The sequence below is a fragment of the Pelobates fuscus genome, chromosome 6 (genome assembly GCF_036172605.1).
Source record: "Pelobates fuscus isolate aPelFus1 chromosome 6, aPelFus1.pri, whole genome shotgun sequence".
NCBI classification, from domain to species: domain Eukaryota; kingdom Metazoa; phylum Chordata; class Amphibia; order Anura; family Pelobatidae; genus Pelobates; species Pelobates fuscus.
The window spans coordinates 123,574,559-123,593,078 of NC_086322.1; the positions used below are offsets into that span (position 1 = coordinate 123,574,559).

Here is an 18,520-nt window from a genome sequence, read left to right on the forward strand (position 1 = left end):
AAAAATAAATAAATATTTGACTGTGTTTCTTCAGTGTCTAGATATGGAATTATAGTATTTATCATTTGATTGCAGTGAGTTTCCTGCATTAAAATTAGCTTGTCAAGTAGAAGAACATAATTAATGTTTTTCTGTTGGGATAATTACAATAACATAGTTTTTTTTTTCTAAAATTATCCCTTTAGGATTTTGGAGACGATGGATCTTTATACATTACCAAAGCTACCACAACCCACATGGGAAATTACACTTGCCATGCTGATGGCTATGATAGGGTTTATCAAACGCATATCCTCCAAGTGAATGGTAAGTAAAAATAGCTCAATTAGAATTTTGAACAAGTCTGTGAATGCTTTTAATACATTTTCTCTTTCATTCTCTCATCATTTTTTTAAATTTATTTAACTGTCATATGGTGTCACTGAAACACTGTTTATACAAACCAATATATTCAACCATATTACTAATAATGCTAATTCAGCTTTATTAATGCAATATAAAACACATTAATCAGGAAAAATAAAGTGACAAGGCCTAAGGAATAAGAATTGCTATGTATGCATCTCAAACCAATAGCCTACCAACACGAGTCAGAAACCCTCAACATTTCAACACGCTAAGGTGCATTTCTCAAGGGAAGACATGCACGTTCACATTGCACTGGTATCTGTTACTAATAGTTCTGATTCTTTCCTTAAGCCATCTGCCAGTATTTTTTGTCTTTAATTACTTGTTTTCTTATGGCTTTCCTATGGCTGTACCAGCCTTGCTTACAACCTCTGCTCCCTTTACTAGAAGGTTTAGATACATCATCCTTACAGTATTTAATCCATTGTCCTGTTGGTTCAGAACATCCAATCCATAAATGCCACAACATCCAAAATACATTTCTGCTCCCAGTCCTAGACACTTCTTGGTTTATGAATGTTTTACGATGGATATCTGACACACTAGTATTACAGAGACTTATTGACTACCCTAACATGCTATTGTTATCCACTTTAATCTCATTCTCATAATAATGCCAGAAACATATAGTAGACTGAAGCAATAGTGTTTCCTATCAAATTGTGAACATCTTTGAATGATTGTTTCCTCTCAGTCACTACTGCTATTATCCTGCTTTATGCTAAGAAATGAGGAGAGAAAATATATTCTCGACTCCTCAGAGTTCATATTCAGTAAGTATCAAGAAATCAACAACAAATTAGTTTTTTAAATTGTTTCCGAAGACTTGCCACTTATACATGATATACTGTACACTGATGAGCCACAAAATTAAAACCACTGAAAGGTAGTTCATAACATCAATTATATTATTACAATGGTTGTAATATATTGGACAGCAAGTGAACAGTCAATTTATGTATTTTGTATGTTGGAAACGAGAAAAACGGGCAAGTGAAACGATCTGAGACTGACAAGGGCAAAATAGTGATGGCTAGATAACTATGTCAGGGCATCTCCAAAAACGGCAAGACTTGTGAATTGGCTGGGTATGTGTGCATCTTTTACCTTGCAGGTAAATGAGATGGCAGCAGGATGCACTACAAGAAGAAGGGAGTCTGGTGGTGTTATGCTCTGGGCAATGTTCTGCTTGGAAGCCTTGGTTCCTGGGATTCATGTGGATGTTACTTTGACATCTACCACCTACCTAGAGATTGTTGAAGACCACATACACCTCTTCATGGCAATGATGTTCCCTGATGGTAGTGACCACTTTGAGTATGATAATGCACCTTGACACACTACAAAAAATGTTCAGGAATGGTTTGAGCAACATAACAAAGAGTTAAAGGAATTGCCTTGGCCTCCAAATTTCCCATACCTCAATCTAGTTGAGCATCTGTGGGATATGCTGGAACAACAAATCTGATCCATGGAGGCCCCATCTCACAACTGACAGACACCACAGGACACATTCAGAGGTCTTGTGGAGTCCATGTCTCAAAGTATCAGATCTGTTTTGGCAGCACAAGGGAGATCCACACTAAATTAAGCATGTGGTTTTAATGTTGTGTCTGTTCAGAGTATGTTAACATCTTGCCCAGTGCTCCCCCTCTTAGATTATATCACATTTTAAATGAAGCATATAAAAGAAATATGAATAGAAAAAAATAATAATTATATATAAATATATATATATTACACAAGATCCAGTGCACTCACCTATCCACTAAACAGCAAGTTCATTGTTGACAAATTTTATAAGTTTTTTTTTTTTTTTTTTTTTTTAAATACCTAATCTAGGCAAAAGTAATGGGGGCTTAGTTACATTATATGATCATACATTGCAAAAGCCTGCCACAACGTCACTGTACCCCATCTTTGAGACATTAGGCTGTTAGAGTAGGACCTGCCAAAGATGGGGTACATTGACGTGGTGGCAGGCTTATGCAATGTATGATCATATAATGTAACTAAACCCCCATTATTTTTGCCTAGATTAGATGTTTTTAAAAAAACTAATAAAATTTGTCAACAATGAAGTTGCTGTTTAATGGATACGTGAGTGCGCTTCATCTTGTGTATTGTATAATTTGGCCCCCAGCAGCACCCCATTAATCCATGTTCAGGTGAGTGCAGCCCCCTCCCCCCCCTGTTTCATATATATATATATATATATATATATATCATCAGTAGAATCTGTGCAACCCTTTCGTCGCAGGTTCAAATCCTGGCAGGGTTGACTCAGCCCTTCATCCTTCCAAGGTAGATAAAATGAGTACCATTAAATTGGGTAATAGTAACAAACCATGGATGTTGGGCTAAGGTAACATTCCCAGGATGTACTTGAAAACCAGAGTAATCTGAATGTACCTTTCCTGGTTAAATACTTTGTTATATATGATATATATATATATATGTAACAAAAACAAAAAAGAGATAACCTTGTACTATATCTTACAGTCTCTGTGACCTGGTGCTCGATAGCATATATACAAAAGAAAAAAGTATCAGCAGAAAATAGGTTGCACTTGAAAAATATGTGTCAAATAAAGTAGATTTTTCAATTCCACATGGGAATATATATAGAGTAAAATTTTGTTTACAAATGTAATCTTGTAAAAAACTTGATTAAAAGTGGATACACAGAGTTTGATCTTTTTATTTCTCAGAATTAGAGCAGAAGAGTTGCTTTTATGCAAAATGAATTCGTTTTATTTTATTAATAAGCAAGGCTGTATAAAATATATCTTGATATCTTTTGCAAGCTCATGGACTCCCTGCAGTCCATGCCGCTATTAAGTTGAGATTAAAATGGGCTTTAGGGAGAATATATATTGGCATTCATCTTCAGTCCATGCTCCTATTAAATTAATAAGAGACCTAGACAGCAGGGGTTTAACAGAGTAGAGTAAAAAAAATAAAAAGAGTAAAGAAAAAGCCCTAGATTTCTTGGCACTGCCTTGTTAATAAGAATATGTTATTACCCCATTAGTTCTACCCAAGTCAGGTGTTCTTAAAAAAAATATAAAATTCTGTGATATTAATTGAACCCAGCAGCACTCTCATGATGTATGCATATTCAGGTGATGCAGCCTCTTGATTTCATATGTAAATATATTTAGAAGTCCAGGCCAGCTCTCGTGGCCTTGCATCCATCCCTGTCACAGGTGCCTCATTCCAGGGCCCTATTTAATCTTGCACTGCAGAGAGCCCCAGGAGAAAGGATTTCCCAAGTAAGTGGGTAATATCTCATATGAGCAGGCCTTAGGTTGTTAGGATGGGACCTGCCAAAAATGGAGTACTTTGATGCTGTAGCAGGCTTATGCAATGTATGATCGTATACTACAACTAAATTCCCATTATTTTTGCCTACGTTGCTGTTTAGTGAGTGAGTACGCTGGATCTTGTATGTTTATTTACAGTGCCTTGCAAAAGTATTCACCCCCCTTGACCTTTTACCTATTTTGTTACATTACAGCCTTAAGTTCAATGTTTTATTAATCTGAATTTTATGTGATGGATCAGAACACAATAGTCCAAGTTGGTGAAGGGAAATTAGAAACATATATACATAAAACTATTTTTTAGAAATAGAAAACAGAAAATTGGCATGCAACCAATTACCTTCAGAAGTCACATAATTAGTGAAATGATGTCCACCTGTGTGCAATCTAAGTGTCACATGATCTGTCATTACATATACACACCTTTTTTGAAAGGCCCCAGAGGCTGCAACACCTAAGCAAGAGGCATCACTAACCAAACACTGCCATGAAGACCAAGGGACTCTCCAAACAAGTAAGGGACAATGTTGTTGGGAAGTAAAAGTCAGGGTTAGGTTATAAAAAAATATCCACATTTTTGATGATCCCCAGGAGCACCATCAAATCTATCATAACCAAATGGAAAGAACATGGCACAACAGCAAACCTGCCAAGAGAAAGACGCCCACCAAAACTCACAGACTGGGCAAGGAGGGCATTAATCAAAGAGGCAGCACAGAGACCTAAGGTAACCCTGGAGGAGCTGCAGAGTTCCACAGCAGAGACTGGAGTATCTGTACATAGGATGACAATAAGCCGTACGCTCCATAGAGTTGGGCTTTATGACAGAGTGGCCAGAAGAAAGCCATTACTTTCAGCAAAAAACAAAATGGCATGTTTTGAGTTTGTGAAAAGGCATGTGGGAGACTCCCAAAATGTATGGAGGAAGGTGCTCTGGTCTGATGAGACTAAAATTGAGCTTTTCGGACATCAAAGAAATCGCTATGTCTGGCGCAAAACCAACACATCACATCAAATCACACAAAGAACACCATCCCCACAGTGAAACATGGTGGTGGCAGCATCATGCTGTGGGGATGTTTGTCAGCAGCCAGGACTGGGAAACTGGTCAGAGTTGAGGGAAAGATGGATGGTGCTAAATACAGGGATATTCTTGAGCAAAACCTGTACCACTCAGTGCGTGATTTGAGGCTAGGACAGAGGTTCACCTTCCAACAGGACAATGACCCCAAACACACTGCTAAAGCAACACTTGAGTGGTTTAAGGGGAAACATGTAAATGTGTTGGAATGGCCTAGTCAAAGCCCAGACCTCAATTCAATAGAAAATCTGTGGTCAGAATGGGCAAAAATCCCAGTGGTAAGATGTGGCAAACTCATAGAGACTTATCCAAAGCGACTTGGAGCTGTGATTGCCGCAAAAGGTGGCTCTACAAAGTGTTGACTTTATTGGGTTGAATAGTTATGCACATTGACTTTTTTGTTATTTCTGCCCATATTTGTTGTTTGCTTCACAATAAAAAGAAAAAAAAAATCTTCAAAATTGTGGGCATGTTCTGTAAATTAAATGATGCAAATCCTCAAATAATCCATGTTAATTCCAGATTGTGAGGCAACAAAACATGAAAAATGCCAAAGGGGGTGAATACTTTTGCAAGGCACTGTATACATATACTGATCAGCTATGTTTATATTTACTTATACTGATCAGCTACAACATTAATACCACTGACAGGTGATGTATATTACATTGATTATAGGGATGTGCATGGGTAAAAATATTGGTTGGGCTCTTACGAAATTCGGGACATCGGCAACTTGGCACTTCCGAAATTCAGCACTTCGGCATCGTTCGGCACTTCCGAAATTCGGGACTTCGGTAATTTAACACTTCCGAAATTCGGGACTTCGGGAATTCGGCACTTCTGAAATTCAGGACTTTGGGACTTCGGCACTTTGGGAATTCAGCACTTCAGAACTTCGGGACTTCGGGAATTCAAGACTTCAGCAATTCCCTAACCCTACCTTTAACCCTAACCTTACCCCATAAACCTATCCCTACCCATAAACCTATCCCTACCCCTAACCCTACCCCTAACACTAAACCTAACCCTTCCCCTAATCCTAACCCTAGGGGTAGGGTTAGGGTAAGGGTTAGGGCAAGGGTTCGGGGTAGGGTTAGGGGTAGGGTTAGAGGAAGGTTGGGATAAGGGTTAGGGTTAGAGGTAGGGGTAGGGTTAGGGCTTGGGTTAGATTCCTGTCATCATTCCTTTAATTTTACCTCCCTCTCCTGTTTTGCCACTTTTCAGAAACCCAAAGCACTTTGGCAGTTCCGAAATTCGTCACTTCGGCAATTTGGTTCGGAACTTCCGAAATACAAGTCTTTGGCAAATTGGGACTTTGGCAATTTGGGATTTCAGCAAATCGGTTCAACACTTCAATTCGAATTGCTGAATTTCATCTGAATTTAAATTCGGACCTAAACGAATTGCACATGTCTAATTGATTATATAATCACAATGGCTCCTGTAAAGAGGTGGGATATATTAGGTAGCAAGTGAATAGTCAGTTCTTAAATTTCGTGTGTTGGAAGCAGGGAAAATGGACAAGGACCAATTAGTGAGAGCGAGACATCTGGGTCAGAGCATCTCCAAAACTGCAAGTCTTGCGGGTATTCCCATTATGCAGTGGTTGCATAAAAGTGGAGCAAGTAAGGACAGTCAATGATATGGCATCAGGGTCACGGGTGCCCAATGCATGTGGGGCGTAAAGGCTAGCCCATGTAGTTTGATGCACATGGAGAGTGAAGGCTAGCCTGTGAGTAGCTCAAATTGCTGGAAAATGTAATGCAGGCCAAGATAAAAAGGTATCAGAATACACTGTGCATTGTAATTTGACTGGTCTGCGGCCACACAGCCCCATACGCTGCAGAGTGCCCCTGATGACCCCTGCCCATCACCAAAAGTGCCTTCAATTGAGATGTAAGCATCAGAACTTTATAATGGAGCAATGGAAGAAGTTTGCTTGATCTGATGAATTATGATTTTTTTTTAGATCAGGTGGACGGCTGGGTGCATGTGCGTCTAAATGCGATGTTTGCCACTGTATCTAGCGTGCGTTCCACTGCAGGCTGATGTACGTTCCACCTTACTGCACTCATCTGTGAAGTGTTAGATGATGCTGCAGTATGCGTTTCGTGATTCTCAGGGATCACTTTATCAGAGGTCTTCTGATGAAGTGATCACTGAGAATCATGAAACACATAACGCAGCATCATCTCACACCTCACAGACGACTGCACAGAGACAAGTGCAGTAAGGTGGAACGCACATCAGGCTGCAGTGGAACGCTTGCCAGATACAGACAGCGGCGAACATCAAATTCAGACCCCCCCACTCTCTCATAAGCCGGCAAACAGGAGAGAGCGTCACAGGGATACTCATGCTGATACCCACTCCATTTCAGACTGTGTGCAAGACCGATATGCAACTCATGTGAGTGTATTTTATTTTATTCATATGTTTAACTTAATAAAGTTATATCAGAGAGTACTATGTGCACTAGTTGCCTATCCTTCTCCGTGTTGTCCCAATTTTATTATATTCTATTCATGTGGAGCAATCAGGCCGTGCGACCTGAGAAGAGGAGTGGCGCGGGTGCCGGGTAAAGTTAAGTTTGTGACAGCCACCCCCTCTTGTCATTTTCCACCTTCTCATTTTTACCATATATCTACCTACTACATTAGCTAATATAGAATATACAGAAGACATTTACACACCCTTCTAAAAAAATAAACATCTGTATCTACATAAAAAAATGTCACCTGGTTCTTGTTTTTTTTTTTATTTTATATTGAATCGGATGTATATTTTTTTTAACACATGGATTACATGCACTTGAAGAATGCTTTGTATGCCAAAAGTGTCTGCACGTTCTCTGGTGAGGCTTGCCAGAAGTAATGTATATATTGCAAAGTATATTCTATATTTAAACTTGGAATATTTTGTTAGCCCAGGAGGGGAACACCAGAAAACTGTTTATATAGAGCCTGGCCTCCATGTGAGTGGGCCAATCTATAATGCACTGTGGTTTTTTAAATGTAATTATTTTCCTTTTTATGGCCTCTATATATGTTCTCCTGTAAATACTCTTTAAAGATAGGTTATTATCCAGTTTAGAAAGTATAACACTGGCACTTTACCCACTGTATTTTATATCTTAATAGTTTTTGGGGTGATAGTGTGAGCACATTTTATGATCAATGATGTATTGATTTTATACAGAAACATCATTCATGTTTTTTTTTTTTGTGCAAATCTAAACGGTTGGCATTTGGACTTTAGTAAATAAAGCTGTGTGTGTTTCCTGTCTTTCCATACATCCTTGTTAGAATACTAGAACTACAAACATGAGTGGGTTTTCATTTTTTTCACAGATATTTTATGCATTATCTATCCACGTTAACAGCTCATCAGCTCTACCATGCAGGCTCTCTGCCTAGGTGTTCAATTTGACTCCGTCCTCTCCTCACCCCCACAGGGCTTTAATTGCACATCAAATATTTATATATGAACTAAATTTAATAGAAATGCAATCAAAAAAGTTTTAGAAATTGAGACATTTTTAAATTTTTCATGTTCTGCATGGCATTTTAACAGTTCATAAAATACACAAAAAAATACACATATTTGTCACAAGTACAACAGTACCCCCCAGGTACAGGTTTATGTACAGCTTGGAAAGCTACAGAGTCAAATCTAGGGTTTTCCCCTTTCCAGTTTTTGCACATTGAAATTTGCCATATTGGTTATGTTGCCTTTGAGGCCATATGACAGTCCAGGAATGAAAATTAACCCCATCATGGCATACCATTTTCAAAATTTAAAAACCCAGGGAATTCAAAATGGGGTATATCCAGTCTTCTTTAGTAGCCACTTAGCCACAAACTCTGGCCAAACGTTAGCACAAACTGCTATTTCAGTGATGATATCATCGTTGTCATATGTTTTACTGTTTGGAAACATTCACATTTGTGTTCAGCGAAGTCTCCTGAGTAGAACAGAACCCCACATAAAGAGGTTTTATGAATTTTTTGGGAAAGTTGCAGGGTTAAATATAGGGTTACAAAATTAATTATCTGGACTGTCTGCCTGGGTTGTCAGGCAGGTCTCTCAAATTGTTATTTATAAACTTACTTAATTATGTCAAAATATTACATAAATATACACATAGAATGTAAATAAAAAAAAAATATATATATATATAATTTTGTTTTTTTATAGATAGATAATGTGAAGAAATGACTATATTATTCGGTATTTTGTTGCATAGTTCTTGCTTTTTCTGTGTATTTTCATTCGGCAGATGGGACTACCGAACAGAGACCACCCCTGGCTCACTTAACTTCAAAGCCGGCATCACTTTCACCCTCTATGTGTGCGGTCAGCGTTCGTACTGCCGAACGCCACGTGGCAGAGAAAACCGCGGCCATCTTTTTTTCGTCAAACAAAGGCAGCGGGACTTGGTCGTCGAGTGTCTGGAACTAAAATCGGACACTCGACGTCCCGAACACCGGTCTCAATCATACGAACGCTGGAACTAGTGATACCGATTAGCTAGACGAGCGCTATTTGGTACAAATATGCACACGAATGAGGGGAACAATCGCTGCTAGGAGCCAGGGGAATTCATTCGGTACTTTTATTCGTTTTTTCCCTTTTTCTAAAGTGACCGGCAAAACCCCACGAATCTCTGGAACTATTTTGGGCAGCCCACCCACAGTGAACCGGTCACAAAGGACTTCCATAGTTTTTGCGAACCCCTGAACCGATCTGGGTGAAATTTGGATATGTTGGTCACCCAGATCGGGGCTATCAGGGGACATAGGATTTGTGGGGATACCCCAGGTATAAAGGGGTGTTCTAGAAATTGGGGAAAACAGTGAACTTTCAGCCTGGAGATAATTAGGTTGTTACTATATCAGACCTGATTATCTCCAGGACTAGGGGAGGGAACTGCCTGTTTGTATTGGGTGTGTTTTATAATTTTACTGTTCAGGATTGGATAAATGTTACTCCTCCCTGTGGGATGTCCCCTTGCATGGGGACCTGCATAAAAAGCCTTGTATGTGAATAAACGTTAGTTCTACTTGTATCCTGAACCTGGACTCTGACTGTTATTTGGAATTCGTATGCTGTAACAAGGGAATTATCTTATGCAGCTGTTTTATTTCGTATGGATTTCGTTTCCTGTAACTATCGAACCAAACTCTCACTACCTTAGACTCTGACCTTTCGGGAGGAAACTACCGAACGCGGTTTGGCTAAACTTGGTTTCCTTACAGATAATTTCATTGTATTTTGCTAATATATATATATATATATTAATTATATATGTGTGTGTGTGTGTTGTTCTAACTGTATTATGATATTAATATTAATTAATATTAATATTTATTGAGTTTAGTGGATCTGTAAAATATATCTCCCGTGCTACCATGGATGGGTGATGTAACACCCATACATATTTTCTGTTTACTTTTTCAAGTTGGTGTGAACTGTTGTACTAACACATTTGCTGCTCAAGAATAAATAAGAGTTTTTATGCCTCTCTAAATTAAAATTGGATCAGTTGAAAATATTTATCATAAATCCAAACCTTTATTACATCAAACTAAAGAGTTACAAATTGCATCTATTTTTACAGGATTTATATTAAATCTATGTTTATATTAACTGGAACTTTTTGGCAAGGCATCCGTTCTTTCTTTAAAAAAAAAATAATGTAATAATTTTTCAATGTCAAAAGTACATTTGTTAGTAAAGTTAATTTGTTTTCAGTTTAAAAGTAGAGAAACCATGTAACCATTGCTGGAAAAGGTCTGTGAAATTTGTAGTATTTTCCATAAACTAATGTAATTGTGTAATTATTATTAAATAATAATAATCTAAAGGACAAAATGCAGCAATAACATGTCACTAATGGTGAAATACATACATTATGTTCTCATTTTGAAAGGGCACAACTTTCACATTAAGAAACCTGACAACGGTAATAGAATGTTTCTCTAAGGCTTAATAAAGAATTTAAAAATAAAATATTACCAAAAAGTCTGAGCTGGAATTCCAATCGTCTTTGTGATAAAAAAAAGCCATGCTGAGTAGATTTTCTTTGCGTCTATGATCAACTAAAAGTATATCTTTGATATACTGGGAGAGGTGTTACTGTACAAATATTTGTACTTTGGCAGCATATTTGACAGCGTATGGTCAATAAAATAAGAAAGAATGGCACCCAAAGGTTAATGAGAAAACTATTACAATATATATTATAAGACATACAGATAAAAAGGATGCGTATATAAGGGTCTGACATCTAGCCTTTCCTAGAGTACATTACAAATAAAATGTAATGTTTTTATCAGATAAATTCATCATACAGAAATCTATTTGAGTGTGGTCAAAAGAGGCAACAGACATAAATCATTCATAAAGACAAGGCTTGATTTACCCTCTCTGCTGCCTCAAGGCCAGCTTCCTCAATGCACCCCAGCTCATCATATATCTAAAGTTTAGCTATGAGATTGGATGGATGAATGAAAGTAGTTTGGGGTATGACAGTATGATGAATATGACTAGGTGAGTGGTTTAAGAAAGCCCTAAGGGGAGAAACGAGTTGTGTTTTTTATGCTGTTGTCAAAATAAAGTATTTTGGCTACCTCACTACCTGTGTTTTCGCCATATATTTTTACTATTATTACTTATTTTTATACTTCTACCTGACATCTGGACCAATTACCTACTGTGGACAACCAACCAAAGAAATCCTTGGTGGGGATTATACCACCCACGCTTGATACATAGAGCGGTTAGTCTGCTCACTCTATTGTAAGTATATTTTTATTTACATTATTGATACTTACCTATCTATATAGAGAACACTATTGGCTGCTTTTGAGTCATTCCATATGATCAACCTCATTGTTATCCAGTTGTGATATACCATCATTCTACTTTGTGCCAAAACCAGAGGGATATTCTGCAAGTGGTGATTGTATACCACTGCATACAGTTTTACCTAGAGCTGGTTATAGCTCTACCATATGTGAGTTGACATCTTATCTAAGTGTTGTTTTTCCTACCACATACTACCATATTGCACTGTTGGTTTGCCTCTGTTTTTGCTTCCTTTTCATATGTTGCTATTAAGCATAGCTACCAAGAAAGTCCCATACCAGGACTAGAAGATCTATTGCCACCTTTGAGACTGTGCTGTACCATTTGATATTTTGTATTCTTTCAAGTTTTATTGTGGGCTCTTTATATATCCTGTGGTTTTTTTTATTGCTCTTATTGATTTTATTGCTCTTATTATTATATACTATTGTGCTTGGAGTATTTTTCTTGGCGCTACGTATAAATTGATGTTTGACTAAATACTACTGTACCTAGTAATTAATGCCACCAACGACTTATAGTTTTAGTCTCACTTTCTCCCAGGACATATTTCCACCTGCCCTCCGTCCTTTTTTCGTCATTTTATGACCTATTAAAATAGTCAAAACTCCATCCTGTGAAAAAGGGGACAATGTCATGGTATTTACGTAATTGCCAGGACGACTGATCGGTTGGTAGTCACTGTCTGTATAATATTTTTGATAAACATTAATAGTAACCACTTTCTCCAAGTCTCCAGGGTATTTTAACCCCCCATGCGCAGCTTTAACGCACCTGGTCTGTCAGTAGTATCCTCACTTAAGAAGAACTTAGGGTCTTCACTTGTGTCGTTTCTCACTAAAAAGTCGAAACCAATGTTATGCCTTGTGACATATAGTAAGTCTTTTTTTGTTAAAATCTTAGGGAATTAGGGATACCCTTTGTCATGAGCATGCGGAGTGTGGCCACACACCCAACATGGTTTACATAAACTCAGGTTTTTACTGTATATACATTAGCTACTGCCTTAATAAAATGATTATGTTCTTCCCAGGGGGAAAGGTGCCTGTCTGACCTAGTTGTGTCAGAGCAGGTTGTCATTGATGTCCTTTGAATTTTCAAGAGAAAATACCAAAAGGTGTCAGTTGGGCTGTTAGTGCAACAGTAGGTTGCACCACTAACCTCTATAATAATGTATGTTTGCTTAGTGCTCGGCGAGATTTGCCAGAATTGGGCAAGTTCGTCTACAGAAATATTATAGTTGGCATGTGTGTATAGTATGTGGCAGCCAAAAGGCATTGTAGATTCTAATGTTAATACAGGGAACGATTCATTTGTCAACTTAATGTAGGTAATTGTCTCAGTATTATTATATACTATTGTGTTTGGAGTATTTTTCTTGGCGCTACGTGTAAATTGTTGTTTGACTAAATACTACTGTACCTCGTAATTTATGCCACCAGCGACTTATAGTTTTAGTCTCACTTTCTCCCAGGACATATTTCTACCTGCCCTTTGTCCTTTTTTCATCATTTTATGTCCTATTAAAATAGTCAAAACTCCATCCTGTGAAAAGTTTTGTTGTAACTGAAATATCCTTCTCCATCCAGGCTTGCCCTTATGTTCGTACAGTCATCAGTCAGGCAGGTTATTCTTATCTCAATCTCTTTCCATTTCATCTCTGTGGAATCACTCTGGTCCCAACCTCCAATCTTGTTGCTGGTATCTGAACTGACCAAAGGTTGTGGAGTAAGCACAGCCATCACAATGACAGCCAGACCAATGTGCTTTGCCTGTAAAAAGAGTGCTCATTTTATTCTCTTAAGTAGCATTTGCCCACTGGCACATATTCCCATTTGTCTTGTCTGTTCTTACCCACACCTTGGCACCTAATGGGGATGATTGGGCTATTCTGACCCCTTCTTGCACTAGCAAGTCTTGTAATCCTTATTCAGTAGAAGGACCTTTATTTCTCCTTGGCAATCTGCATCTATGACTCCTCCCATTACAAGTATCCCCTTGAGGGCTAGGCTGGACCTGGGTGCAATTAGTCCAAAGTGTCCTGGGGGTATTTTTATACCTATGCCTGTAGGGAACATTTGTACCTGCCCTATTTGGAGTCTTTCTTCCTTTCTGGCTCGCAAGTCTATGCCTGCAGCCTCTGGGGTAGCCCTGTACGGTGCTAAGGCACCTTCTTCAATCTCCCAGTATGTGATTGTGTTTGTTGCTACATATGGTTATGCCTATATGTTGGGTGCAATCAATCTAGTGAGGGGAGTGTCATGATCTGAGAGTGGTCTATTGTTTAGAATGTTAACAGCAGTAGGCAGATTATCTCTCCATTTATGCATGGTCCCTTTCCCAAGCTTTCTCAATTGCTGTTTAAGCAAACCATTCATCCTCTCTATTAGCCCTGCTGCCTGAAGATAATAGGGGATGTGGAAAATCCCCTCAATATTGTTTTCATTGCAAAAATTTCACACTAGTTTACCTTTGAAGTGACTACCATTGTCACGTTGTATCTGTAATGGGAGACCATAATACTGTAGCATGATTTCCAGCATTTTGATGGTATTTATTTGGGTAGCCCTTTTGCAAGTACACTTGTTGAACCAACAAGTACACTGAATATGTATCCACAGCCGTGCATACATATTGCCAATTTTTGCTCCTGGGTAGCGGCCCTATGTAGTCCATTTGCCATATTTGTCCTGGAGCTTTGCCTCTTTTTATCTGTCCACGCACTAAACCTGGCACATGTCTATTCTGCTCATGTTGACATACTGGACACTGCAAAATGACTGTTTTAATTAAATCAAGTGTCACTAAAATGCCTCACTGTTGTGCCCACCTGTGAGTGGTTTTTTCTCCCAGTTGTCCACATTTCTGATGGGCCCAGTTAGCCAATCCCAAAAGTGAGATAGGATTTTCAACGGATGCCTCAGCAATTTTGGCTTGTTCATCTGCAATAGAATTTGTGTAACAATGTGCATCTACGTGAAAAACTCACCTCATTTTGATGCACCATTTCCCATATTTGTTCCCAGAGATCTTTTCCCCAGACTTCCTTTGTGTGTATCATGAACTGGTTTGACTGCCATGTGGGTAACCAGTTAGCCAATCAATTTGCTACAGACCAAGAGTCTGTGTATATCTGACAGTCAGGGCCGCCATCAGAAATTGTGGGGCCCCTAACACAGCTCAAGGTCTGGGCCCCCGGGTGCCTGCCTCCAAGCCCCACCTTCAAATCCTGCCCACAGGAATACACACACAGACACACACACACACAGAAAGATACACACATACTAACAGACGCAAATACTGAAACAGACATATACATGCATAAGGAGATACAGATACACACACACACATACTGACAAACAGACACACAGACACACACACTGACGTACGTACATACTCACATACTGACACACACATACATACAGACATACATACATACTGACAAACAGACATACATACAAACTGACATACCAACATACAAACAGACATACATACATACATACACATTACATACTGACATACATACATACTTAATGGCATACATACACATACATACTGATATACATACATGCATACTGACATACATACACACATACATACTGATAGATATATACATACATACACATATACATACTGACATACACACACACATACAGATAGACACATACACACAGACATACAGACATACAGACATACTGACATACACACACACACAGACATACATGCATACTGACATACATACACACATACATACTGATAGATATATACATGCATACACACATACATACTGACACACACACACACATACAGGTAGATAGACACATACACACATACATACAGACATACATACACACATTTCCTGTCGACTTCCTCCTGCCACTCGGACCACGCGGCACTCTGAGGGAGACTCACCTCCATTGATCCTAGCTGACCTTTTTCTGCTGCGGTCTCACTGAACTGCAAGGCAGGACGTCTATATATAGATGTGGACGTGATGTCATGCCCACTCTTAAAGTGACCACATCATCATTGCGATCCTATCAGGACATAGGTAAGTCTATTTAAGCCTTATTTTATCCCCCATTCATTGCCCTATCGTGGTTTCTGTTAGAACCTCGTTTAGTGCTCCTAGTGATTCTCTTGTGATTTCCTGTGTTTGACCTTGGATTTATATTTGACTCATGATTTCTGGTATCCTGACCTCTGCTTCGTATTTGACTCATGATATCCTGATCTTGTATTTGACTCGTGATTTCTGGTATCCTGACCCTGGTTTGTCTTGACTGTGAGTATTCCTGTTATTCCTGTCCTTGATTTATTCTTGACCATGATTCTTGTTGCTTAGCTACGTTAAGTCTGGCTATTCTAAGGCTAAGTAATACGTCTTTCGGATCCACCGTTTGTGGTTACCTCCTGTCCTGTGTGTTGGGTTACGACTCCTGTGACAGTTGTGCACTGTGTTTCCAATTCCCATCTCTACCCCTCTATTCATTTACCCCTCTATCCATTTATACATATGTGTTCCTCGTCCCTTTTCCAAAATCATGTCCCTCTCCCAATAATTCCCAATAATAATTTTCTCTGACGTATATGTTATGCACGTATGTCTAAGGGACGTATGTCTCAAGGCCACAATCACAGGATATCTGTTTGTTCTGTACCATTTTAAGCCTCCATAGTGTCAGCAGCTCCACTGATAATGATACCTTCTACTGGCATTGTCATGAGACATCATGCTTACCTTAGGGCAGGTTTTAGCCACTCTATTAGAATGTATTACAAACCTGAGTGAGATCACAGTGACATTGTGAGCAACTTCTGTAGCTATGTGTTTGTCTCCTGTGTTTACATGATGTATAAAGGCTTTATCACTCTGATTTATTTTGACTGCATGGCTCTTTAAATTTTAACATAAAGTAGAGGCTTAGCTTACACCTCTAGCATTAACAAGAAAACTGTATAATATTATGTAGATTCTGTATGGTGGACTTGCTTCAAGGTCATACAGTTAACTATAAGTTATTCCATTTTTATTCTATCTACGAACAGCCAACACATGCATCATTTTAAATACATAATATTATTGATTTAGTTTGATACCCTTCCGTAAAATTCACAAAAGTGGGTAAGGCTGTAAAGTAGCATGTGATAACCGCATTACTGCTATACAGAAATGTAAGGAATAAATCATGTGTAAATTATTGTTCAGAAAATAGACGTATTACCAGATGAAAGCATGAGAATAAAATCATGATGAAGGGACATTAGTGTCCTAAAAGCTTGCAAAATACCCCTCTTTTGTTAGCCAATAACGGTATCACTTATATACTTATTTATTTTTTTGTTTATTATATTCTTATTAAGTTATCTTGATAAAATGATATCAATAAAACAATAATTTGCATGAATGAGGCATCCATGAGATAACACTGCATTACTCCTTGCCATACATTCGATAAAGGCTCCCTGTTTCTGTCATAAACCAATGTGTCTTCCAACTTTCCACATAGCTCTGTGTTATCACTGAGTCACCACTTGTCATACAGCCTTCAATATACTTGAACCTTAGATGATTCTAAGACTGCATATAACTCAACAAGCATCTTGCTTTTCTGTTCCCTTCACTGTCCAAAATTATAAACTACCCTACAGTACAGTACCCATTTGCCCATAGGACATAAGCTGCATTGATTACTTACACCATATTCCCAATTCTCTAATGCCACATTCCGGTCACACTTGAATTATGTCTCCCTAGTCATAATTCTGCACAGTTATATCACCACCCATGACAATTATCCAACTCCTCAACATCCATTTTTTCTTCTCTGTCAATATCCATCTAACACATATATCCTAATCATTCAACGTCATTGCAGAATGGGAGCCTGGGGATTTGCATGAATTGCACAAATGGTGCTGAACATGAGGCCCCCCTGAAACCAAGGTTAATTTTAATTAATAGGATTTCTGATGATTCTTTATACCGATTTGTCTGCTGAGCTATATCTCATATAGAGGTTTCATTACTCATTTAGATGTATGGCCAACCTCCTTCAACATAGAGAACCTGCTCATGACTGATGGCAGAAAGATGCTGGAATATCATTCTAATTAATAATTGTGGTACTACATGATATTATAATGACAAACACTTCATTTATTTCCTGTACATACGTAACAGCCAAATAAAATAAAATATAAGCTGGTAAAGCTTAAGTGGTGAAAAAAAATATAAAAAAAAACTATTCCCACTTGTTTTGTATGATAAATGTAGATTTATTTTAAATGTTTACTTTTCTTTGAAATTTACCAAGACTTTATACACCAAGTGGCTAGCCTCAAAGCAATGAGCTATTCAAATGGTTTTAGCTATCGCTAGAAACTCTTTTTATATTCAAATGTTGCACCTTTTATCACTTCTATATTTTTATTATAGAAAGTCAAAAAGTAAAATTACAGCATATGCTCAATTAAACCTAACTTTAAAAGTCTCCTCTTTTAATTTGCAGATTCAAATCATGTAAGTTTTGTTTATTCTGGTTGTAGCTAACCCCCTCACAACCGCTGACTGTTCAGGACCGTCATGGGAAAAATACCATTGAGGACCAATGATGGTCCTGAACCGTCATCATGGAAAGCGAGCGACGGGGGCGATCAGAGATCACTTCCACTGAAATCCCGCTGTTACTATCTGCCAGGCATGCCAGGCAGAAAGTAACAGTCAATTACGCCATGTGAGTGACACGCGATCGCTCACAATTGGCTGCTGTCAAAGTGGATGTTACACTCACTTTGACAGTGATCTCTGCCCCTCTCTCCTCTGTAGCGT

General features: G+C 38.3%; 1 protein-coding gene across 4 annotated transcripts in view; it reads left to right on the plus strand.

The window, feature by feature from the left end:
- Positions 1-18,520, plus strand: part of FSTL5 (follistatin like 5) — a 1,067,859-nt gene that overhangs the window by 578,075 nt on the left and 471,264 nt on the right. For all 4 annotated transcript variants that reach the window (XR_010091251.1, XM_063458208.1, XM_063458210.1 and 1 more), the window contains one exon: positions 186-306. Coding sequence is in view for 3 of the 4 variants with exons in the window: in XM_063458208.1 (XP_063314278.1) it covers positions 186-306 (121 nt within the window). In the remaining variant the exon portion in view is untranslated. The remainder of the gene's footprint in view (positions 1-185; positions 307-18,520) is intronic.